Source organism: Diorhabda carinulata, chromosome X (genome assembly GCF_026250575.1).
Source record: "Diorhabda carinulata isolate Delta chromosome X, icDioCari1.1, whole genome shotgun sequence".
NCBI lineage: Eukaryota > Metazoa > Arthropoda > Insecta > Coleoptera > Chrysomelidae > Diorhabda > Diorhabda carinulata.
In genome coordinates this window covers 5,725,716-5,748,000 of record NC_079472.1, presented here as the reverse complement: position 1 = coordinate 5,748,000, position 22,285 = coordinate 5,725,716, and the positions used below count along the sequence as shown (strand labels likewise).

At 32.2% G+C, this 22,285-nt stretch overlaps 1 protein-coding gene across 2 annotated transcripts in view; it reads right to left on the bottom strand.

Annotated features, from left to right (window-relative positions):
- LOC130902118 (high affinity cationic amino acid transporter 1) overlaps positions 1–22,285 on the bottom strand; it is a 153,749-nt gene that overhangs the window by 19,423 nt on the left and 112,041 nt on the right. For both annotated transcript variants that reach the window (XM_057813970.1, XM_057813971.1), the window contains exons 5-6: positions 11,576–11,784; positions 2,480–2,651 (exon numbers count right to left, since the gene is read on the bottom strand). In XM_057813970.1, coding sequence (XP_057669953.1) covers positions 2,480–2,651; positions 11,576–11,784 — 381 coding nt within the window. The remainder of the gene's footprint in view (positions 1–2,479; positions 2,652–11,575; positions 11,785–22,285) is intronic.

Sequence of the window (22,285 nt, the reverse complement as noted above, 5' to 3'; positions counted from 1 at the left end):
TCAAAAAATTGCTACAATTTGTAGACAAAAGCTTGTAAAAACTGAAAAACAAACATAAAAATAACTAAATAAAGATACAAATAGTCGTTTATAAACTAGAGGTACCTTCCAGTAAATATGCTAAAGATGATATCGATTTGATTTCAAATGGTAAGTGACTGTACATTTTTTTCGCATTGTAAAATATTGAGCAATTAACTTATTCTGAACGTAGAGTAAGTAGGTAAAGGTGGTGCAACGATCTTTCTGAAATTGGAGAAGCGTGCTTACCAATTAACGGATTCAAAGATGAATGAGGAAGGAAAAATCAGAATTTTTGTTGTGAGTCCTGCTGTTTAGTCCGAGTAAATGTCTCACAACTTTTTTTTGTACATTGAGGATTCGCCCAAATTGAGTCGCACCACACGTACCCCAGAAGAAAAGGACATACCGGAGATGCGACTCAATAAGGGTATAATAGACTGTTAAGGAGGTGGATAAGTTCAGTTCTTTTGAAACTGATTTCAGCGCAAAATAGAAGGAATCTAATTTTTCAGATAAGGCGACCCATTTTCGCGCGTTTATTCAAAAATAAAGGTTTATATTCGAACCATCCTCATATAAGCACATGGAGGATACGCAAAATATTGAGTAGAGATGAGAATAAGTAAACTTATCAGTCATTGTTATTGAGAATAAATTGAAATTTGTGAAGATTTTTTCACTTAATACAGCAACCATATGAAATATAAATTTTCTAGAAATTGAGATACCGCAATGACTAAAAAATGGCAACGTTCAGATGAGATCAAGCATCATCTGAGTGTTTTAAATAATCTCGTCTGTCAACGTGTTATTTTTTTCGATCCTCCTGTATATTATAAAAACAAAGTAACTGAGAACGTCATATGAACAGTTTTGTTCCCTATGAAACAAGCTACAATTTCAAAAAAGTGGCAGAGGTTAGTCGAGGGGTTCAAAAGTAAATGAACTAGTTGTCCCTTTATTTTGCGAAACGATCTTTCCACAACTGAAAATATCACTATTGGAACGTTTGTAGAGGGTACAATAGCCTACAGAGTCATATAAACACGATTGGAAAGGGGAAAGTTGAAAGAAGATGGGTAAAAGTCTGATAACAATCAACATTATTAGAATGAGAATAGTTTAAAGTAATCGAATTCAGTATCTTGGGATCTATATCGATAATAAACAATAACTACTATATTTGGAAACTGAGTTGATTTGATGGAATGTTGGTTTATAAACGTATATTTATTTTCATTACTAAACACCCATAAGGTATTTGATATATTACAAGCTGGTGAACATTGACCAATGAGCAATTTAATTCTGGCTTAACTTCTGTATCGAAATTAATAACCTAAATCAAAGGGATTGAATCTCTCAAGTCTTCTTGATAACTCAGTATTGTCAAGAATGGCTAAGATGGCCGCGACATTGACATTGATAATATTGTCCACTTCAATTTTCAGGTACATATATAGATTACTATTGCGAATGTAGTACCAAGAGGTATCTTCCATGTTCCTCAGTGCTTTATCTTGGAATCTTTGGATGATTCCTAAGCTGCTTGCTTTGGTGCATCCTCATAGTCCATACAGACTTCTCTTTTATTCTTAACATGTAATTTCTATCGAAGTTTCACATTAAAGGTGAACCTGGGTATTCTGCTGTGTCTGCTGTCTGACTGGAATATGATTTTTCCTTTTGTTTTTAAAATCAAGCTAAACTGATTTGGTTTTATTAAGTTTGATTTTCCATCTCTTCGTCCAATGGTAGATACGGTGGATAGTTATTTGCAGCTTATTAGCTGTTTTTTTATTGCTCTTTGTGGTACTCCTGCCTTGATTTTTCCATGATCGGAGATGGCTTTTATTTGCTTGATTCTGAAATATCTTTCAGAATTATATTAACGTGGGGATGTCTATATTGTTTTGGTGGCTTGAGGTTATGTATCAAGCTTTCATGCTTATTTCTATATCCAAATTGGGGATTAGGGATAATTTCTCTTTTCTCAATAAGGGGTTTTGGTCGCAGAAATCAATCTAGTAAACTGTAATAAATATATAAAATGGAGATTTATAGTATGACCACAAGATTTTCTATGTAAATGAAGTAATTATAAAAAAACTCGAGGACGAACTATCCAATAACAATTCAAAAGAAACTGAATATACTGTAGGTAAACTAACTTTAATTCACTTGAAAATAGCTTTCTTTTTTGATTATCAATTTAGTGGGAAATATTTCTCTCAGCTTAAAGACATTATTTCCTTTAACCAAAAAAGTGCTGCAAGAATTTAGAAGCTTTTGTTGGAATTAATGTTTTTTTTCTCATTTTGTGGGAATTGGAATTGCAGTATTATAACAATGATGTACTACTTACAAACCATTCGAATGGAAACATTTTTTCCAAAAACAATAATTATGTCATTTCAAATAGCATAACTTTCAATAGAAATAATAAATGTCTTACCTATCAAAGTGATCATCATGGAACTAGTAACGTAGGCTATCAAAATGATTGCTAAACTTGAAACTATAGCTAGAGGTATAGATTTTTTTGGAGTTGCCGCTTCTTCGCCAGTAGTTGCGATTATATCGAATCCAATGAAAGCGTAGAAACAAGTAGCAGCTCCAGTAAATACCTGAAAATAATCAACAATTCTTATCTTATCCATAAAAATTTTCTATTCCATAAATTGGGGATGGAGAATAAAAACTTCCATTTCACAATACTCATTTATATGATTAGAGTACTGACTATGTAAAGTGTCCCTTAAACGCATAACTGTTATTTCCATATTTTGGTACGAGGGTTGCTACTTAAGTTTTGAGATATGACAACTCCGACGTGAATACTTCAAGTCTGATGGTTCATGTTTCTCCACTAAAAATGTGAGTTTTGATATATTCTCATCAATGTTTCCATATCTCAAAACTTATATGGCAGCCCTCGTATTAAAAATAAGGTGCCAGTATGGACTTATGCCTTACAACTATGAGGGGCTGTACAAGTGGAAGAAAGATACTGCCTTGATAATAAAGAAACCATTTTCTTGAAAAATATGAACCATACAAATACATTTTTTTCACAAATCATATCCTGCACCTTGTGTGAATCCAATTTTTTGAAAGTAATTATAGGTAAGAAAGCAGTAAACTATACCTAAGAGACATTTTAGCATAGTTTCGATGTTAATCATGTCCTTACTTTTGATATGAATTAAGTTTTGAGATAGACAGATAGAAACAAATATTTATTGTTTTGAGATATATCAATACTGATATGAATATGTCAAATCTAATATTGCCATTATAAAGTTTGACATGGAAAATTACTCAAAAACGTAGTATGAGTAACATTTGAGTTGTTTATAGATACTTGGAATATTCATTTTGGTCAAAAATTGGAATTGAATCGCGAACATCTCGTGTGAAGATTTCCTATGATTTTTGACGTGAACTGAACCAACAGCAGTGTGCCGATAAACTCGCTTTTACTTTTGGTGAAGAAGAAAACATCGATGCTGTGCTTAAACTGATATTGCAGGATCGTCATGTTACAAACCGTAAGATTGAGGCATACTCGGGCATTCTACTCGCATACATTCAGTACCGTATAAAAATAGCTTAAAAAAATCTCGTGTCGATGGGTGAAAAGAAATGCTGAGAATATTCATTCGCGGTGCTTCAAAAGACTAATCAACAATCGACTCTCACAACGAAAACGTTTTTGAATAGTCGAAACATCGAATTGATGAGTCATCCGCCGAACAGTCCTTGTTTGACACCCAATGATTCCTTCTTATTCCCTCAGATCAAAAATAAATTGCCAGGTAAACGTTTTTCTACATTTGAAGAAACGGTTGTCTCAAATCACATGTTTTGGAGGTACCTCCGTCGGAATAGAAATGTATCGACACTTGTTTCAAACGTAATGAAGAATATTTTGAAAGGAATAAAGTCATATCCAATTATAAATATTTGTTTTCTCTTTCAAAACTTGAGTAGAAACCTCCGTAATACGTTGATATTGCTTCCGGAAAACATGTTTAATTGCGAAAATAATGAACGTATGAATGAGCTGAGACATCGTATTGAAGTTAATCTAACAGTGTTAACAAATATGCTTCTTATTACATGTGACAGTTTGATGAAGTTAACACATTATCATCCTACCAAACCTTTGGTTTATCAACAAATCTAACTGTTCATACTTTATAATGTTACGATCTCTTGATATAGATATAGACTATCTCTTAATATAGACCGTGAAGCCTGTCCTGTTCCAATATGTTAATCGAAGTTTGGTGGATGCGTAACTACTTCTGTAGAGTATGTGACCTAAATATATTATGTTTTTTGTTGCCTGATTTTATAGAAACAATTTCTAATAAGGTTTGTTTACGGCAAATTAGAGATTTTCAGACAAAAATTCTAGAATTTGTAGATAGTATATGAAACGAGTCTCCAGCAGCTATAGGAAGCTAGACAATAATTTAATATCATAGTGAACACATCGGGATAGTGAACGAAACGTATTTAACTCAATTAGTTACAGTCTTATCACATTAAAATGTGATGTAAATTGAATGAAATATGGAATGAAATTTTTGTTGAAAATATTTTTTTAAAAATGTCAAAAAGTAATGTAACAATGTGATAGAAAAGAGTAACATTAGATATCAGTCTATCTTAGATAATAAATTTTAGGTACGTATTTTATTTTATTTATAACTAGTTAATAAGTTTCTTATGTTTTGCTTATCATTAACTGATGATTTATTTTATTTTATAAAAATCATTTTCTTGATTGTTGATTTTTGATAATTTTTATCTTGAGGTGATATTTTAGTGTTTTTGAAATCAAACTCATGCTTCTCATTTTGTTCATGTTTATACAATGCAGTTGATGCATTTTTAGTATATTTCTGACCATTTATCCTATTTTCCAGATACTGTATGGTAATTCCTATATAATTTCTTGGATAATGTGAATAACATGCGATTTTTTTGAATTTTTAGTTTTGCTTTTTAATTTTGTAGGTATATAACGGAGACTTGAGACATTCTTTCCGTTTTCCCCTCATTAAAAATTGTGCAAAGTTGAATAGAAACAATTAGATAATTGCAAAAGATAGAAACTTAAGTAAGCTATTGAATTCTAGTATGTATAATTTTAGTTCAGGAAAATTCTGCAATAGAGTGATGGATTTATATTTCCGTTCTGTTTCATGTACGAAATCACAATAACAAACAGAACATGCTGGCATTGTTGGCAACGGTTCAAATGTTACGAAGAAGTTTAAATGGAAACTCTCATACATCACTGAAGTTTGGTGTAGTTTATGAGATAAAAAAGAGAGATAACAATAGAAAAAATATCATGAACTGCTTCAGGGAAAATTCTCGAAATAGGTTCAAGCCAAACAATGTTTATTGGAAAAATTAAAACGTTTAGAGCAGCAAAAATAATTGATTACAAGGTGAGATAGCTTTTCGTACTGATAACAGCTCTTATCACATCAAACACAAACAAACGTTTATCATGAACATACTGTTTATAGTCGAAGAAATCATGCACAAAAAGGGCAAAATCCAGGAACTTGTGAACATTGCGAGGGATTAAGATGCGATAAATGCTTTCGATTCGGAAAAGCCTAAAAAAACTTTGTGAACAAAAATTATAGATAAGAAATGGAAAATGCATTCAGATTTTCGAAGCTGCCGAACTGGAAAATCATGAGGGCAATGATTTGTGAGGTATCTGGTGTCTAGGGTGGCTAGTTTATACGTTTAGAGCCCCGTGAAAATTCTTTATGATATAGGCCAAATATATATAGTTCGCAAGGTTGCTGGACACGAATATCAAGACAGAAAGAGTGTACGAGGTCCTCATTATTAGTGATTACAGGTATAGCGAAAAAATAAATGATTCCTTGTAAATAGTTTTTTATTGGGAACGTGGCAAAGATTTTTTTACAATTTATATATATATATATATATATATATATATATATATATATATATATATATATTTCGCAAATTTCAAAACAAATTTCCACGGGTCTCCAGGAGATGACGTATAAAATGGCCACCTAGGGTACTAGGTACCTTACAGGTCATTGCCATAATGGTGTTCGCCTTCAGCGATCTCAAAAACTCACAGGATTCATATCCGCGGCAAATTTCATAACGAATATCCACGGGACTCCAGGAGACGACGTATAAACTAGCCACCACTGGCACTAGGTATCTCGCATATCATCGCCGTCGTGATGTTTGCGTTTAGCGATTTTGAAAACCATCAAAATGTATTTTCAGTAAATTGCATAACAAATTTGCACGGGGTTCAAGAAGACGACGTATAAAACAGCTACCCTGGGCATTAGGTACCTTGCAGGTCATTGTCTTCATGATGTTCGTGTTCAGGGATTTCAAAAGCACACAGAATTTGTATATTCGGCAATTTCATGACAAATTTTCACGGCACTCAAGAAGACTACGTATAAACCAGCCATCTTGGACAATAGGTATCTCGCAGATAATCGCCGTCGTGATGTTCGTGTTCAGCGATCTCAAAAACTCATAGGATTTATATTTGCGGCAAATTACATAACGAATATCCACGGGAATCCAGGATATGACGTATAAACTAGCCACCACTGGCACTAGGAACTCTCATTTCATCATCGTCGTGATGTTCGTGTTCAGCGATCTCAAAAACTCATAGGATTTATATTTGCGGCAAATTACATAACGAATATCCACGGGAATCCAGGAGATGACGTATAAGCTAGCCACCACTGGCACTAGGAACTCTCAGATCATCATCGTCGTGATGTTCGTGTTCAGCGATCTCAAAAACGCACAGGATTCATATTTGCAGCAAATTACATAACGAATTTTCACGGGATTCCAGGAGTGGACGTAAAAACCAGCCATCCCGGCCCATTAATACCTCGCAGATCATCGTTGTCGTGATGTTCGTGTTCAGCGATCTCAAAAGCCAATGGGATTTATATTCTCTTCAAATTTCATATCGAATTTCCTCGGGACTCCAGGAGACGACATATAAACTAGCCATCTCGGGCATTAGGAACCTCGCAGGCCATCGTCGTCGGGATTTTCGTGGAACCCTAGAATTTTTCATTTCTTAACCATTCGAAATGCAAAATGCACTTTTCTGGATGATTTTTGTTGCATCTTGAATTAATTAGTTTTGTGATTTATTTACTGTACTATTACTACTATCGATACACTAACGCTCACAATTACACTGTTTACGGGCGTTTCGACAACCAACTTATCGTCTTGAAAGATCGAAGTTCACCTTTACCAACAATTCCAGAAATTATAACATATTCACAAACGTTAATGTTTTTAAAATCGCCGTTGGTAATATTTAGTTCCTTGGCTATAACTTTTCTTTCCATGTGGTTTAATGGAACACGAGAAAGAAACTCTTAGCGAAAAATTATATTATATATATTTAAGGAAGGTTTAGGTGCAATTCCAATATAATATCTAAACATTCTTATTTTAAATACCGTTTCCTTTGAATAATTACAAAATATGAAATTCTGAAATCTCCTATTTTTGATATCTGTTAAAAGAACCTGTATTATAACCAACCTTATCGTGCGATTGATAGATACATCCTGTATATTAACTTCACTTCAGTGTCATTCTTTCTTTCTTCCAATTTATTATATCTCGAAGCAATTTTTCCACGGAAATACTATTACGATTGTTTTTTTTTACTCAATCCATCTTCATTCTGATTTTTGTTTTATATATTGACCTCGTTTATATGTAATTGGTTTGGTTGCTGGTAATAAAGAGCTTCGAAACAAAAGTTTCAGACTTATTTCTCCCTTAACACGCTTTTTGTTTGATCACACCAGCTTCAAAACTAATCCAATATTTATATATTCCTCTCGACCAGACCTTCAACTTTTCTTAAAACTTCCAACATCGACGTGCAAGTTGGAAATAAATTGTTTCACTTTACCAAACTTTGTTTTCTGAAATAACCAGTTATTGTAGAATTCTTTCAAGTGGAACCGGATAACAATTATTTTTGGAACTGCCGCTGTCAGATTGCATCGTTTGCATTCATTTATGCCAAAAAATGGGAACATTTTATGCAATAAGTCGACTTTAGTTTTAAAAAAAGGATTAAGGAGAATATTACTAATATAAATTACTTTTTGCATTTCACTGGTAATTAAAAGTTTCCTGAGAACCATCACTTTATTGCTCGTCAGTTTTGGGATGGTGACGTAATCAATAATTTTTTGAAATTAAATGAGATGTGGCTGTTATGATGTCTAATTTGGAATACTGTATCTAGTAATGACATAATTACTATTTCTACGGAGTGAGTAAAAATTTGATAATTTGCTATTACTGTTGAAAATTATTAGCACTAATCTTCTTAGCTCAATATTTTGGATATAAGTGTTTTCTTGGATGATGAATTGGTATTTGGGAATCAATAGAGTGACTTCCAAGATCTCCGAACCTTATATCTCTAGTCGTTTTTATATTTTCTTCGCGTGCCGTGACCGTTATCGATCATTGGCTACCATGTTGGCTGTCCTGTAGGTATGGTATTTGATTTCTTGAACCATTGTCATTTTTTTGCCACGATGTGCCTCGACCGATGTTTCCCTTACCGATAATTTTGCCTTGCATTACCAAGAAGATCGTACTTTAGAGAGTTGCGCATCACATGAATGAATTTACGTTTCTTCATAGTTCCTTCAGTTTTGTTCTTGCGTTTAAGCGGTGTTTGTAATTCTTTCGAGCCAATTTATCTTTAAAATACGGCGTTAAACCCACATATTAAACGCTTCTAATCGTTTGAGCACATTTTCTGTAAGCATCCATGGATCTGCGCCGTATAAGAGTTCAAAATAGGCTTCGTACTATCCTCATGCGCAGATAAAGGTTAAGATCATTGCTTTCCCAGGTATTTCTTCTTGGTCTATTTGTATGTAATCAATCGCGATTTCTCTTTCTGGTACCTACATGTTGTTAGTTATGACTTTATAGTTTTCTTCGTATTAAACTTTGGTCTGTAATTCTGACAGATTATAACAAGATGGTCTGCTAGTCTCTGTAGTCCTTTAAATGAGGTGACTGTATCACCAGCGTAGTGTATATTGTTGGCAAGTTCTCCGTTAACCAAGACATCTTTATCAGCGTTCTCTAAAACTTTAGGGAATATTTCCTCAGAGTATAAATCAAAGAGCAATGGAGATATGATGCATCTTTGTCTTTCTCCTTCTCTTAGTTCAACCTCAAGGAAACTTTTGTAATCTTTGAAAACGCGAGCGGTCTGATGCCGATAGAGATCAGAAATAACACGTATTTCCATTGACATTGGCTTGACTTTTCCTAGAAATATGCAACATGGACATTTTCCGTGTAATTTTTGATTTTTTTATGTGTTACACTAATTTCAATAAATTATCATATGACTTTATGTGAATTTCTCTTGATTTTTCCGGAAGCAGGTTTTGACTTCCACTTCACGGGGTCCAATTAGATTCTTATCCCATATTTATTAAGCTTAACAATCAGTGTTTTATCAATCAAAATTTGAACAATATTTTCTAAAATAACGATGACGTTTCACACTTCTTAATAACAGTTTAAAATTATTACAATACCAGAACCAGAACACATAACACAAAATTATTTAAAGTACGGATATGTGATGAGGATGGAGAAGAAAATTTTTCCGAAGAAAGCATTGATGTATCAACCGCAGAATAGAAGAAGAGGAGGAAGACCCTCAAAGACCTGAATGGAGGGAGTTGAACAGAAAGATAGAACTATCCAGAAAAACGAATGGAGAGATAGAGAAGTGTGGCGTCCGAAATACGGGATGCGGCGAAGGAAGCTGTAGGACCCCTGCTGTATATGTAACTAGATAAATATACTGTTACGAACAAGTTCGTCAAATGGTTCCCTAGGTCAGCTAATACAGTTTGAAAATTCGGCGAATTCGCGCGGCGCTTTTTCACTCGTTTAAGGTTTATTTTTATATAATTTTCTTAGTAGCGGGTGGTTTATTTATAGTATTTCTTCTAAATAATTTCTAGGAAAGTCTATTTATTTATTTATTTATGTTTCTTTTTGTTCTAGAACTTTGTAGAATGTTATTTAAGTATATAAATGATTTATAGTGTGTAAATAAATTAAGAACTCAAGAGACTTTTATTAATTCATCCCACCCAATAGAAAGAGTGTGAATAAATACGAAAAACTTTACAATACCAATAAAAAAGAGTGTTATAATGATTACCCCATTTATAAACATTGTTATATTTCGTACGCTCTTAGACGTATGTATAATATGTAAATTCACCTATTTATATGAGTTTTTAAATTTTCAATTTTGATGGTCGTAGATAAAAATGATTTTGTATTTTTAGAACGTACCGTGGTTAGATCGCTTTGTTGAAAATCTGGTTGGTGTGTCTTAGGTTTTGATATAATATTGACAAGAATTGAGCAAATTTAACACAATCTGGTGACTTTTTTATTCACAACAATCAAAATTGTACAGCCTCGGCAGAAAAGTGTGAAGCAATTCTTATAGTTAGTGAAGCAGGTTGTAGCTACCATGAAGCTCTAAGAATATTAAATGATTGTCCCATTGATTGACAATACTACAGATTACTCGTCATAAAGACTGGTTCGGTCAAAAACTATAAACGGGATGGTAGAAAAACGACTAAGGATATTTTGCCCGAATTTGTAGTAAATTTTTTAAAAAGCAAAAAAATCATCTATATTAAGTGAAAAGGGCGCACGAATTGTTAGAGCGACGACTTCAATATTGTGAAACTATGGATAATAATATTTCAGAAGATACAAATTACATAAGACATATTTGTTTTACTACATTTTGTTCAAATAATAGTGTACATTGATAAAACTGCCGACTATTTCGAGATAATTAATTCCAAATAAATTAAATGTTTTGACAGATATATTATGGGATCATATTATAAGCCATTGATTGATCGAAGGAAATTCAACAAAAGAAAACCTATATTAACCTCAGAATATTATTCATTGAATGACCACAAAGATCTCCAAATTTGAATCCTCTAAATTTTTACGTATGGGGTTATCTTAAATCCAAAGTGTATGCGAGTCATTTCGTCCTGTACAAGAATGTTATAGGATTTATATTCAGACCCTATAGAAGGTTGAGGAGGTAATGGAACAAAAGATGAACTTCTTTCAGGAAGTAAATGGAGAAAATTTCGAGAATTTTTCATTTTTGTATAAAATAACGGGGATTCCAACAGGGATAATACTCAATATCCGCTCTGTATTAATAAGAGTAACTCTTATAAATAATTGACTTAAGCAAACCGAGGAAAAAGCAGGGAATACAATAAATAATCTAAAATTTCTGGAGTATATAATCAGCAACAGGGTAGGGAGGAATAGATAAGAAAGAAAAAACGTAAACGTTCAGAGAAATACTTCTAAAATAGTACATATCCTTATTTGAGAATATTAAATGGATTTTTTTACTTACCCCAGACCATCCTTTCGGAAGGAATCCTTTATGTTTGGTCCAGTTATCTGTGTTGACATAAAAAAGTCCTGCCGTCATGACAAACACCCACACTGCGAGGTTGATCACATTTAAGATGTTATTAAAGATTAACGATTTTTTGACACCTGCCGCTAGGAGCAACATCATTAGGAGAGTTATTACAAAGGCGAGAAAGTCCGGATCTCTCCCTACAAAAAAAAAACAACTTATAAGATTGCGAGGAAAATCTCGTGAACTCTGAAGTTAGGAATGTTTGTTTACTATACCAAAAATAATGAAATATCAATTTTTTGTTCATCATATAACTTTGGAATGAAAGCTGTATCAAAATTACCAAATTAACGAGAAAAGTTGGCGAAACTAATTTCGCTTTATAACTAATATATACTAATTAATAATAATTCATAATAAAATAAACATTAATAAGCCTCAGTATACAGTAGATAGCCAAAAAGACGAATGATTTGGCACCGGACGAAGTCCGAATTATCTATTTGTTCAGATTGGGAAAAGATATGGCACTAGAATTCTAGTGATGTTATTTTATACCTGCTTGTGGCCACTTCTTTTTACGAGTGTGGGTTGTCTCAGAAAATGAAGCTGAAAGTTTTTTTTTATATGAAATATTTTATTTAAGCATATATTCCTTTGATGTATCTATGTAATTTTACACCTCATACATTAACGACTTTGATTAAAGATATTCATCTGGTTAAGGACAAAAATAAACCAAAATTATATTTGATACAAAATTAGACTCCAAAGAAGTACAAAAATCTGGGAACCAAGATTAACAGTAATAAGAAAAGAAAGTCCGAGAAACCTAAATGAGTATTCACCAAACAAAAAAGATAATAAGAACAAGATGATGAAAATGGATCCTACTTTTTATTCCTTTAAATTATGTCACATAATGTACACTCTAAAATTGACTGTGTTTAGGAAAATTGCATTTTAGTTTATAATTTAAAAATATTCACCTTTTAAACACAAGTAAACACTGAATGTGACGTTTAAAATACTTTTTGTGAAAAAATAAAACCAGTAATTTTATACCTTTAAGAAATGTAATAAAATAAATAGAGTATCTACAAAACAAAATTAAGCAAACGTCACCTTACCAACAATTGATTTGAGAATATCCATAGTTTTATCAAGTCAAAGTGATTAGTTATTTTATAAACGTATTACAAAAACGAGGAAGGAATTAAAATCATGAATTTTCTGATACAGAGGGACGAGGTGGCCATGTAAATGTATCTATCCGACCAATCCACCTTTCAGGAAAAATGTTATGAGGATGATTTCTTACTTCAAAACGTGCCGAGTGCCATCATACAAGAGCCATTTTGCGTTTATATGTTATGTTGAGTAAAACAAAGAGTTTTTGTTGAAGAATAGATTGAGAAATTAATTTGTGCTATCCTAAGCTGGTACTGGCTGGCCTTCAGATAGTATTTATTTTTCCAAAAACATAATATGGGCAGGTTAATTATCCAATAAAAATTAATAATGTTCAAATGTATAATTTAGAAAATATACGGAAATATAAATTCTGATTTCGCAACTTTATAGGCCTATAACTCAGAACTGAGGGGTCTTATAATACATTTTTCATGTCACAGCATTATTTGCACGTCATCTACTCAATCCAGAATTTCTTACAACAAGTCCCGGAACACCCTTTAAATATATTCCATTATTTTTACCAAGTAATTAGAGAAAAAAATCACAAAATAAAAACCTGACCACTGAAACCTTATATAAAAATCTGTTCAATTTTCTGTCAGCTTACTTTTCCATCTTTTCAAGTAGATTACGGTAATATTTTACACAATCACTTTACAGTCCTAAAAGCTGTAAAAGCTTAAGAATTGGAAGGTCGCTTTCGTCTGTAGCTTTTCTTCACTGCTCCTAATTTTTTGATTTTCTTGCTCTTTAAAAGAGGTAATCATATCATTATCTTTAAGGAACTTTTCCCCTTCTCATTTCTATCTTTTTCAAACCAGACTACAGCATTTTTAAAACCTTGAATGGACCGGTAGAACCAATACTGTCAAACTGATTTTCATTTACATCTTCTTCCAGTTATTCTGATCCTACAAATTTGTTTTTTTGTCAGATGTTTTCAGTTTGGGCGTCTGAGAAATCAGCTAAGATGTAGAACGATTCCGTAAAGTTCAAAGCTTTAGAATAATACTCTCCTTCATGTGAAGAAATCCTGTACAGCAATTATTTCCCGAACCCTAATTTGCATTTTGATGCACTGGTAAGATCAATGTCGTAATATTGAGTGTGAAAAACTTATCAATTGGATCTGTCCAGACTTCGTTCTTGATAGAAAGCATGCTGCTCTAAAGTTGCCGAAACAAAAGAAATTTTAGGCATTATTAGGAAAAAAATTTGAGGTTTCGACCTGTTGCAATCTGTATCAACAGATCACCTACAACATTAATATCCAAACAGAAATTTGTCTTAATTACAATAATTATTTTTCTTTTTGATTTCGGTTTCTATTTCTCAAAAATAAGTGACAGCTATCAATTGAATTTTTGTAGTTGTATTGATATCTTTGTTGTAAGTGATCTACTAATCAATATTGCAACTATGCAAGTTGGCAATGTCAAGTAATGTTTTAATAAAGAGTGTAAAAAGTCGGAACGTCAAATTTTTCATGGAAACTTTTTTTATAAATTAAGATTTGTCTTTATATTTACTGATTGCTAACGGTAAATATGTGCTATAGTCTCTCGCGTCAAGAGTGCGACGACTTTTTTGCTTATTTCTTTGTGGTCTGATGTGACTGAAGCTGAGAAACAGCGAGAATTTTTTGCTTTTGCCGATAAATCTTCAAGTGTTGCGTATGATTTCCACTAGCATTTACACAGACCCCCCTTGATCTTTTCTAATACTGGAGTAGATTTGTTTTAGCTAACTTTTTCTATTTATACAAGGTTTCTTTGATGGCTTCAATTTTTTTGTTCAGGTACAATTTTTACAAAGCAGAACAGTTTGTCGTTTTCGTCCATAACATCTTTCAGTTTTACAAGTTAATTTTTGTCGAAAAGACATTTGAAAGGAAGTTTTATTTCATCGAGGTTTAACCAATTCAGTTAATTGTGAAATTGAATTTCTATTTTCTACGAACTTATTTGTTTACACTTGCAATTGCAGTTTCACCCAAACTTTTCTGGTCATGTTGTTTCTTGAAATTTTTCGACCAGGCATTGCTAGCTTTGAAATTATAGATTTCTACCAATTCATCAGACTTTTCAGTTTTCTTCTTTAGTATAGGCCTGCTAAGATTGATGCTCTAAATTTGGAGATTACTCATTATTTTATATACATAGAAGAAGAGATTCTCACGATTTTTGCTTCATCAATAATTCTGATCTTTTTTAGAATATGATAACTTTGTTGTCTTATGTTTGATGTTCCTCGTCTACGTGATATTGTTCACGAGTAAACTTTCTTGAGAACATTTTTTACATTATTTTATCTTTTAAAGCAGAAGATGTACGAATTTCCATCTTGATATGTATCAAGACATTGTATAGTTAGTTTATTACGAGAATCTTTCTTATTTCTTTAATCTTTAATTCTGTGGAAAGATGTACATTTCACTTTCAGAAAGACATTTGTAATTCTTGCAAAGCAAGAAGATTATTTCTGAGGATAAATTTCAACCTGCCATAAAAACTGTCGAGCATCTTGACAGTAATTGTATCCTCATAAGAAATACAACAATTATGGATTTAAAAATGCGATGAATTTCATATTTCAGTACATGTTTATACTGAGCAGATGGTACAAGTCCCACGAGAAATATAATAGATTCTGTTTCAAAACATTTTAAAAATATTTTCTTAGGAATATTATAGAATTATCGATAGTTTATGAAATCCATTTGATGCTCTCAGTGCACAAAAAGGAAGATAACAAGGACTGTAATAATTATAGAGGAATATACCTGTTATGTACCGGGTGTCCCAATAAGAATTGCTCTCGGCCATATCTCGGGAACCGTTTATAGTACAGCTCCGGGGAAAAACAATTTATAACAAAAGTGACCTCGAGAAAAACCTGGAAATTATTTATAGAGTTGTAGGTCCACCGCTAGAGGTCGTAATCAAATACCAAAAATTATGAAATGAATAATTTACAAATTTTGCCTTATGTGGATGCATTTAAACTATGATTATCGTATTCTTCAGGAAATTCAGCGTATATTTGATTTTACAAGTTTTAGTCTATCTCTTCAAATGAGAGGTGGGGGGAAGCGGGAACTTTATTATGAAAAAACGCCTGTAAGTCCAGTTCTACTTAACTTATCTATACAAACTTAGTCCTTTTGGAGAGAGCTCCTTTCTACCAATGTAAGAGTTATAATTTCGAAACAACCTAAGGAGTAACGTATAAGCTAGAGGGCGCTATTTATTTATTTTTGTAAATCTAGCTATCATTACAAAATATTAAATAGAAACATACAGTTTTAATTGAGGAATATAAAAATAGACCAAATTAGCAAAATAATAGCGAAAACTCCGGTTTGACTGAACGGATTTTAACATTTTTTGACTCCTCAAAATTGTCTTTCCTTGTTCTATTAATAATAGTTCCAATTATTATGTCAATATTACTCATGCTGTAACCAGGAAACTGCGTTATGGAAGTTAAAATGGAAATATATAAAAACAAGTTGTGGGCCATGAAAAAAACAAAACAAAAATATATGTCTTGTGTCAAATTAATAAACCTAGTAAGCTAGGTCACCAGACTTAACCGTCTTAGATTTCTATCTCTGGGGCCGGATTAAAGACCTTGTTTGTGCAATTAGACCCATTACTAGAGATAACATGATCGAGAGAATACGAAACGCCATCAGAGTATTTCGAGAGCAGAAATTGAGACTGTTGTTCAATCTACTCTTCAAAGAATGAACGATTGTATCGAAAATGATGGGCGACAATTTGTACATTTAGGTCATCACTAGCGAGGTACCTTAAGTTATTTCCATTTTAACTTCCATAACGCAGTTTCCCGGTGACAGCATAAGTACTATTGACATAATAATTGGAACTATTATTAATAGAGCAATTTTGAGGAGTCAAAAAATGTTAAAATCCGTTCAATCCGTCAACCCGGAGTAATTTATGTTTAAAGGAAAATGCTTAATATTCACACATTTCTTAAAATATCTCGTAATACGAAAAAGATATCGACATGCGGTTTTCGCTATTCTCTTGCTAATTTGATCTACTTTTATATTCCTTAATTAAAACTGTATGTTCTATTTACCATTTTTCAAGAATAGCTAGATTTACAAAAATAAATAAATAGCGCCCCCTAGCGTATACGTTACTCATTAGGTTGTTTGGAAATTATAGCTCTTACATTGGTAGAAAGGAGCTCTCTTCAAAAAGACTAAGTTTGCATAGATAGGTTAAGTAGAATTGGACTTACAGGCGTTTTTTCATAATAAAGTTCCCGCTTCCCCCCACCTCTTATTTGAAGAGATAAACTAAAACTTGTACAATCAAATATACGCTGAATTTCTTGAAGAATACGATAATTATAGTTTAAATGTATCTTAATAAGGCAAAATTTGTAAATTATTCATTTTAGAGTTTTTGGTATTTAATTACGCCCTCTGGCGGTGGACCTACAACTCTGTAAATAATTTCCAGATTTTTCTCGAGGTCACTTTTGTTATAAATTGTTTTTCCCCGGAGCTGTACTATAAACGGTTCCCGAGATATGGCCGAGAGCCATTCTTATTGGGACACCCGGTACAATAAGTTTTTAACAAATAATCAAGCTAAAATAGAATTAACTTCGAAGACGATTTCAGAGAAGCAGAAGTGAAACAAACTATTTGCAGACAAATGGCAGGATTCAGACCATACATCGCATTCCTAGACTTGGGAAAAGCTTTCGAAGAAGTCCCAAGAACGAAAATATCAAAAAATCGCCAAAAACATATGTTAGAAGTAAATTAACGGGTTACTAAACGCCTGTACAAAGTAACGAAAAATACGGTAATAAGCAGAAACATGAGATCAGAGACGTTCACAACACAAGCAGCAGTGCGAAAAGAAGGCAGTTTGAGCCCATGACTATCCATAGTTCTCATTGGTGTAACGAGATAGAACAAAATATTGACAGAAAACGAACAATAAAAATGAGCAAAGTGGAAACCAAAGTTACAGTAGTGGTAAATGTGAAAAAAAATTTGAGAAAGCAAGCAAGATATGCTATGCATTAAGCAAAGGGTAATCTTCAAAGAAACAAAAATAAAAGTGTTCGAAGCAATTTACAAGCCAATTCTCACATTTGGCTGTGATTGCTGGTTATTGGAGCAGCAGGGAATAAATACTTAGAAACTCGCATATGGGTGATTCCGTTCTAACTGTGATATTCAATGTCCTGTATTGTTTTTTTGTACTAGTCATTAATTAATAATCAATTAATAAAAATTTTGTGTTAATTGAATAATTCTTAAGATATTTAAACATTATTTTTATACAATATAACTTGCCACTTAAAGAAAACTTATACTACATCACTTGAATGTCAGTACCGTGTCATGTCCATTCCTAGAATTTACCGATAAATTATTAATTTTTTTTGTCGTAACAAATGATTTAAACTAATTACCTTATAAATTCTAATGTTTATGATCAAACTGAGGAAAATTGATGCACTTGTTGTTTAATATCTTAAGTTACCATGTCAGTACCGTGTCATGTCCATTCCTAGAATTTACCGATAAATTATTAATTTTTTTTGTCGTAACAAATGATTTAAACTAATTACCTTATAAATTCTAATGTTTATGATCAAACTGAGGAAAATTGATGCACTTGTTGTTTAATATCTTAAGTTACCATGTCAGTACCGTGGATAAATGAGTCAGTACCGTGGAACTCAAAATCCGACATTTGTGTCTTGCTCGTGATACTTTGAAGTTGTAGTAAATTCCTCTTAGAGTTTTATTTTTACAGTAAAATAGATGAATAATATGCATAAAAAAGTTAGAAAAGTTAAATTTTAAAATCTTGAAATTTTGAATACAAAAAATCACAGTTAGAACGGAATCACCCATATATGAGAAGATTTGAGAGTTAAACCCATACAAGAATATATAGAAACTAAATAAATTGGAATAGGGGGCCACCTACAAAGGATAGATAATATTGTGCCACCTAAGAGAATTTGGGAAAGTAATATGCCTGGGAAAAGGAAAAAAGGAAGACTATGAACAACATGGGACAACACGCTAGGAAAATCTTAAAAAGAACGCAAGTTTAAAGGCAAAATCAAAAATTTTGGCGCGAGATAGAAAGGACTGGAAGCTTCTCACAAGGTTTTATCTAAATAATGAAATTAACACCCCTAAACCCTTTAGGGATAAAAGGAAACAGATTATATATATATTTCCTAATAATTCCTCCAATTTCTTAGACCTTTTGATATGTTAATGTTTCTAAATGTTCTTGATTTTAGGTCTCCTCTGTTTTAAAATTATTTTTCAAAAAAAAAGATAAATTTTGACGTTTCGACTCTTCTTTAAGTCGAAATAAGGATGAAATCAACTGATTTGTTCTAATAAGAAAAATTAATTTTTTCTTGGTCCCTATATCTCAAATATATAGCAGTAATAAATTAATTACTATTAATTAGTGAAAAATCTTCTGTTGAATAAAGTTGAAATTTTGTACGATGTGATGAAATCATTAAAACAGTAAATAAACATAAAGTGGGAGATTTTGATGTATACAGTGAACTTAGAAGCAGTTGGATGAAATTTGAAGCGCCCACACTTCAAACTGAATCCCACTGCTCAATCATATAATATTTCAATGTTTTTCTTATTTATTTCATTTATTTAAATACTTCATACCATACCTAACTACTGCATATAATAATTAACTTATCACTAATACTTAACTTACTTTTCCATTTCGTTTCGTTCACCACGACTATTAATTATAAAAAAAATTACTGCACTAAACAAACTCGTTTATATATGCTAAAAGAAATTCTCAAAAGTTATAGAAAATAAAGAATAAGAAGAAAACAAATAGACATAGAAATAAGTTCAGAAGAAACAATGCAAACAAACATCAAACGAACTCCGCGGTTTATAAAAAGTATATCAAACGCGCTGCGCCTCCGCAGATTTTAGAATTTCATTATAGCCGAACAGGCCTGGATCTAGGATTCATGTCGCGGAATTGTTTAACATTATCTTCAAAGCCGAGAAAGTTGGGAAATTTCATTTCTATTTTGACCAAATTTGATTGATGAGAAAATTCCATCTAATCAGACAAATGAGTTGAAAAACGTGTAATTGTATACACTTCCAAGGGCAAGTTTAAGAGATATAAAAAAATGTATGTGAAACTTGTAAGGATGATAGTGAGAAAGACAAAAAGCGAAGGAACATTAGAAGATGAAAAAAAAAATAATTTGATATGAACATTCAATATATGGGAAGAACAAGAAGGGAGTTAAAGAGAGTAATAAGTTAAGTACGAAAAAAATCTCCTGATAAAATTTAAAAAGATATAATAGTCAACATAACAAACCTAGCAATTAACAATTATTCCAAATCAAAGGTAAAAAAATAATTTAATTAATAATTTAATAGTTTAATAATATAAATAATAATTTAATGGCGAAGCGTAATTAAGACGTTGCTAAAATGGAAAATGTCCTTAAAAACATGATTAAACGTACTTGTAATACATGGAACTACGACAAATAATTAATATTGCGAATAGGCGAAGTGAAGAAATTATGAAAGAGAAGAACAAATACAGAGCTAAACGATAGAAACAGTGTTCCAACTAGAATAAATTTCATGAGGACGCAAAGATTGAGAAATATCTGCAGTACCTGAGACATACAAGTTGAAGATTTGGAACAATGGAACAGTTAATTATAGAAGGAAAAGTAGAAGGCAAAGGACCAAGAGGCAGATCTCCAACTAGATCGGTAGACCAAACAAAATATGAGACTGCATCATGCGGAAAAGATTGCACAGGTTAGAGAAGCATGGAAACAACTGCTGAATCAAATATAAATGGTGTCACTTCATTCTTTGGAGGATAATGGAAAGAGAAGGAGAAGGAAATATTGAGATGATTCAGTTATGTGGTACGTGCAGAGGAGGAAGAAATAATATATCAAAGATGGTGTTAAACAGAATTCGATTGGAAAAGCCAGAGATAGAAAACTTCACAACCTCTGATGTTACTAATTCTAGAGGAAAAACGATAATCTTCTACGACATTTTGTTAGAACTATATCATAACTGTTATTTGTGAACAAATTATTGATTCAACATACACCAAAAGGAACTTTGCGCACCCACCAAAATGGGATTCAAGCATCCACCAAAATTCTAATAGATGCATACACGAGAGTGCCATGTTCATGATTATACAGTATTCAGTTTGTGAATGAGAATCATTTGATCCATAATTGTATATTTTGAGCTAGTAATATATTTTCTCCAAGACCAAAACTAAGAGCTTCTTAGGAAAATAAGGATTTCAGAGTTGTATTCTGCCCTAAATTAACAAAATGTTTGCCACAACTAACAAATATACACGAAATACTGAAAATTTTGTTTTAAGAATAAATTACATTGCAGTGAAACGTAGTAGATGCCTTTTCGAACGTAATATACAGGATGGCCCGCTTAAGAACCGACACAGAGCAGATGCAAGTAGATGAGCCAAAATTACGACGATTGGAGTCAATTTGGAGGTAGGACCAAATATTTCGAAAAAAATTGATTTCTTCGCAACTCTGAAGCTTAATTATACCAATTTTTGTACACTTTATGAGACTGTTAGAAGCTTCAAGTAATGGCGAGGAAAAGACGATCGAACCATTATCTATCAGTTGATTTAGAAGATTTCATTTTTATATCATGGATAACTTATCTCTAGAACTTCTTTTATTCTTGCAATTTTTCACAAGGAAAAGTCGAAAAACCGAAGACATATTTTCAACAATGTGATTAAAAAAGTTACAAAAAAAGTCAAGTATCGGCTATGATTTTATACATCAAATTTGACAATTGGCAATTCAATCAATTATTGGTGTTAGATTTTTGTGAATGAAGAATTTATATGGATATGGATACCATTGACGGTTATATCAGCACTGAAGTTTTATCTAGCCATAGTGGCATATCAAGATCATTTGTACACTGAAACTTAGACGAAATTTACCCAGAAATCATGCCCAGAAAGTGTAAGGGTTGTTTCCTCAAAACTTGGTACAGCGAGTGATTTCTTTCGATTTATTTCACGTGAAATATGCATAACTGTCATAAAAAGTATTCAGATAAAAACCCCTCATTCAATAAGATCTGTTTTATCAACAGTTTACTTCCAAAATTCTTCCATAACTATACTTTTGAGTATTAACGGTTGCTGTAAATATTCTTATGGCATATTCAGGTGACGAAACATCGAAGAGTGATCAACTGATTTTTCAAAATACTTTTTTATTTCTTTTATTATAAAAATCTGACACAAAAGACTGTGTATAATATTCTAATTTATTTATGAAAGTGCTTCAAGTCACTCCTATACTGTGCCTGTACTAAAAAGGAAATAATAGGATTTTAGAATGAGAGTAAAATGTTGAATGTTATCCCATTAAAATTGC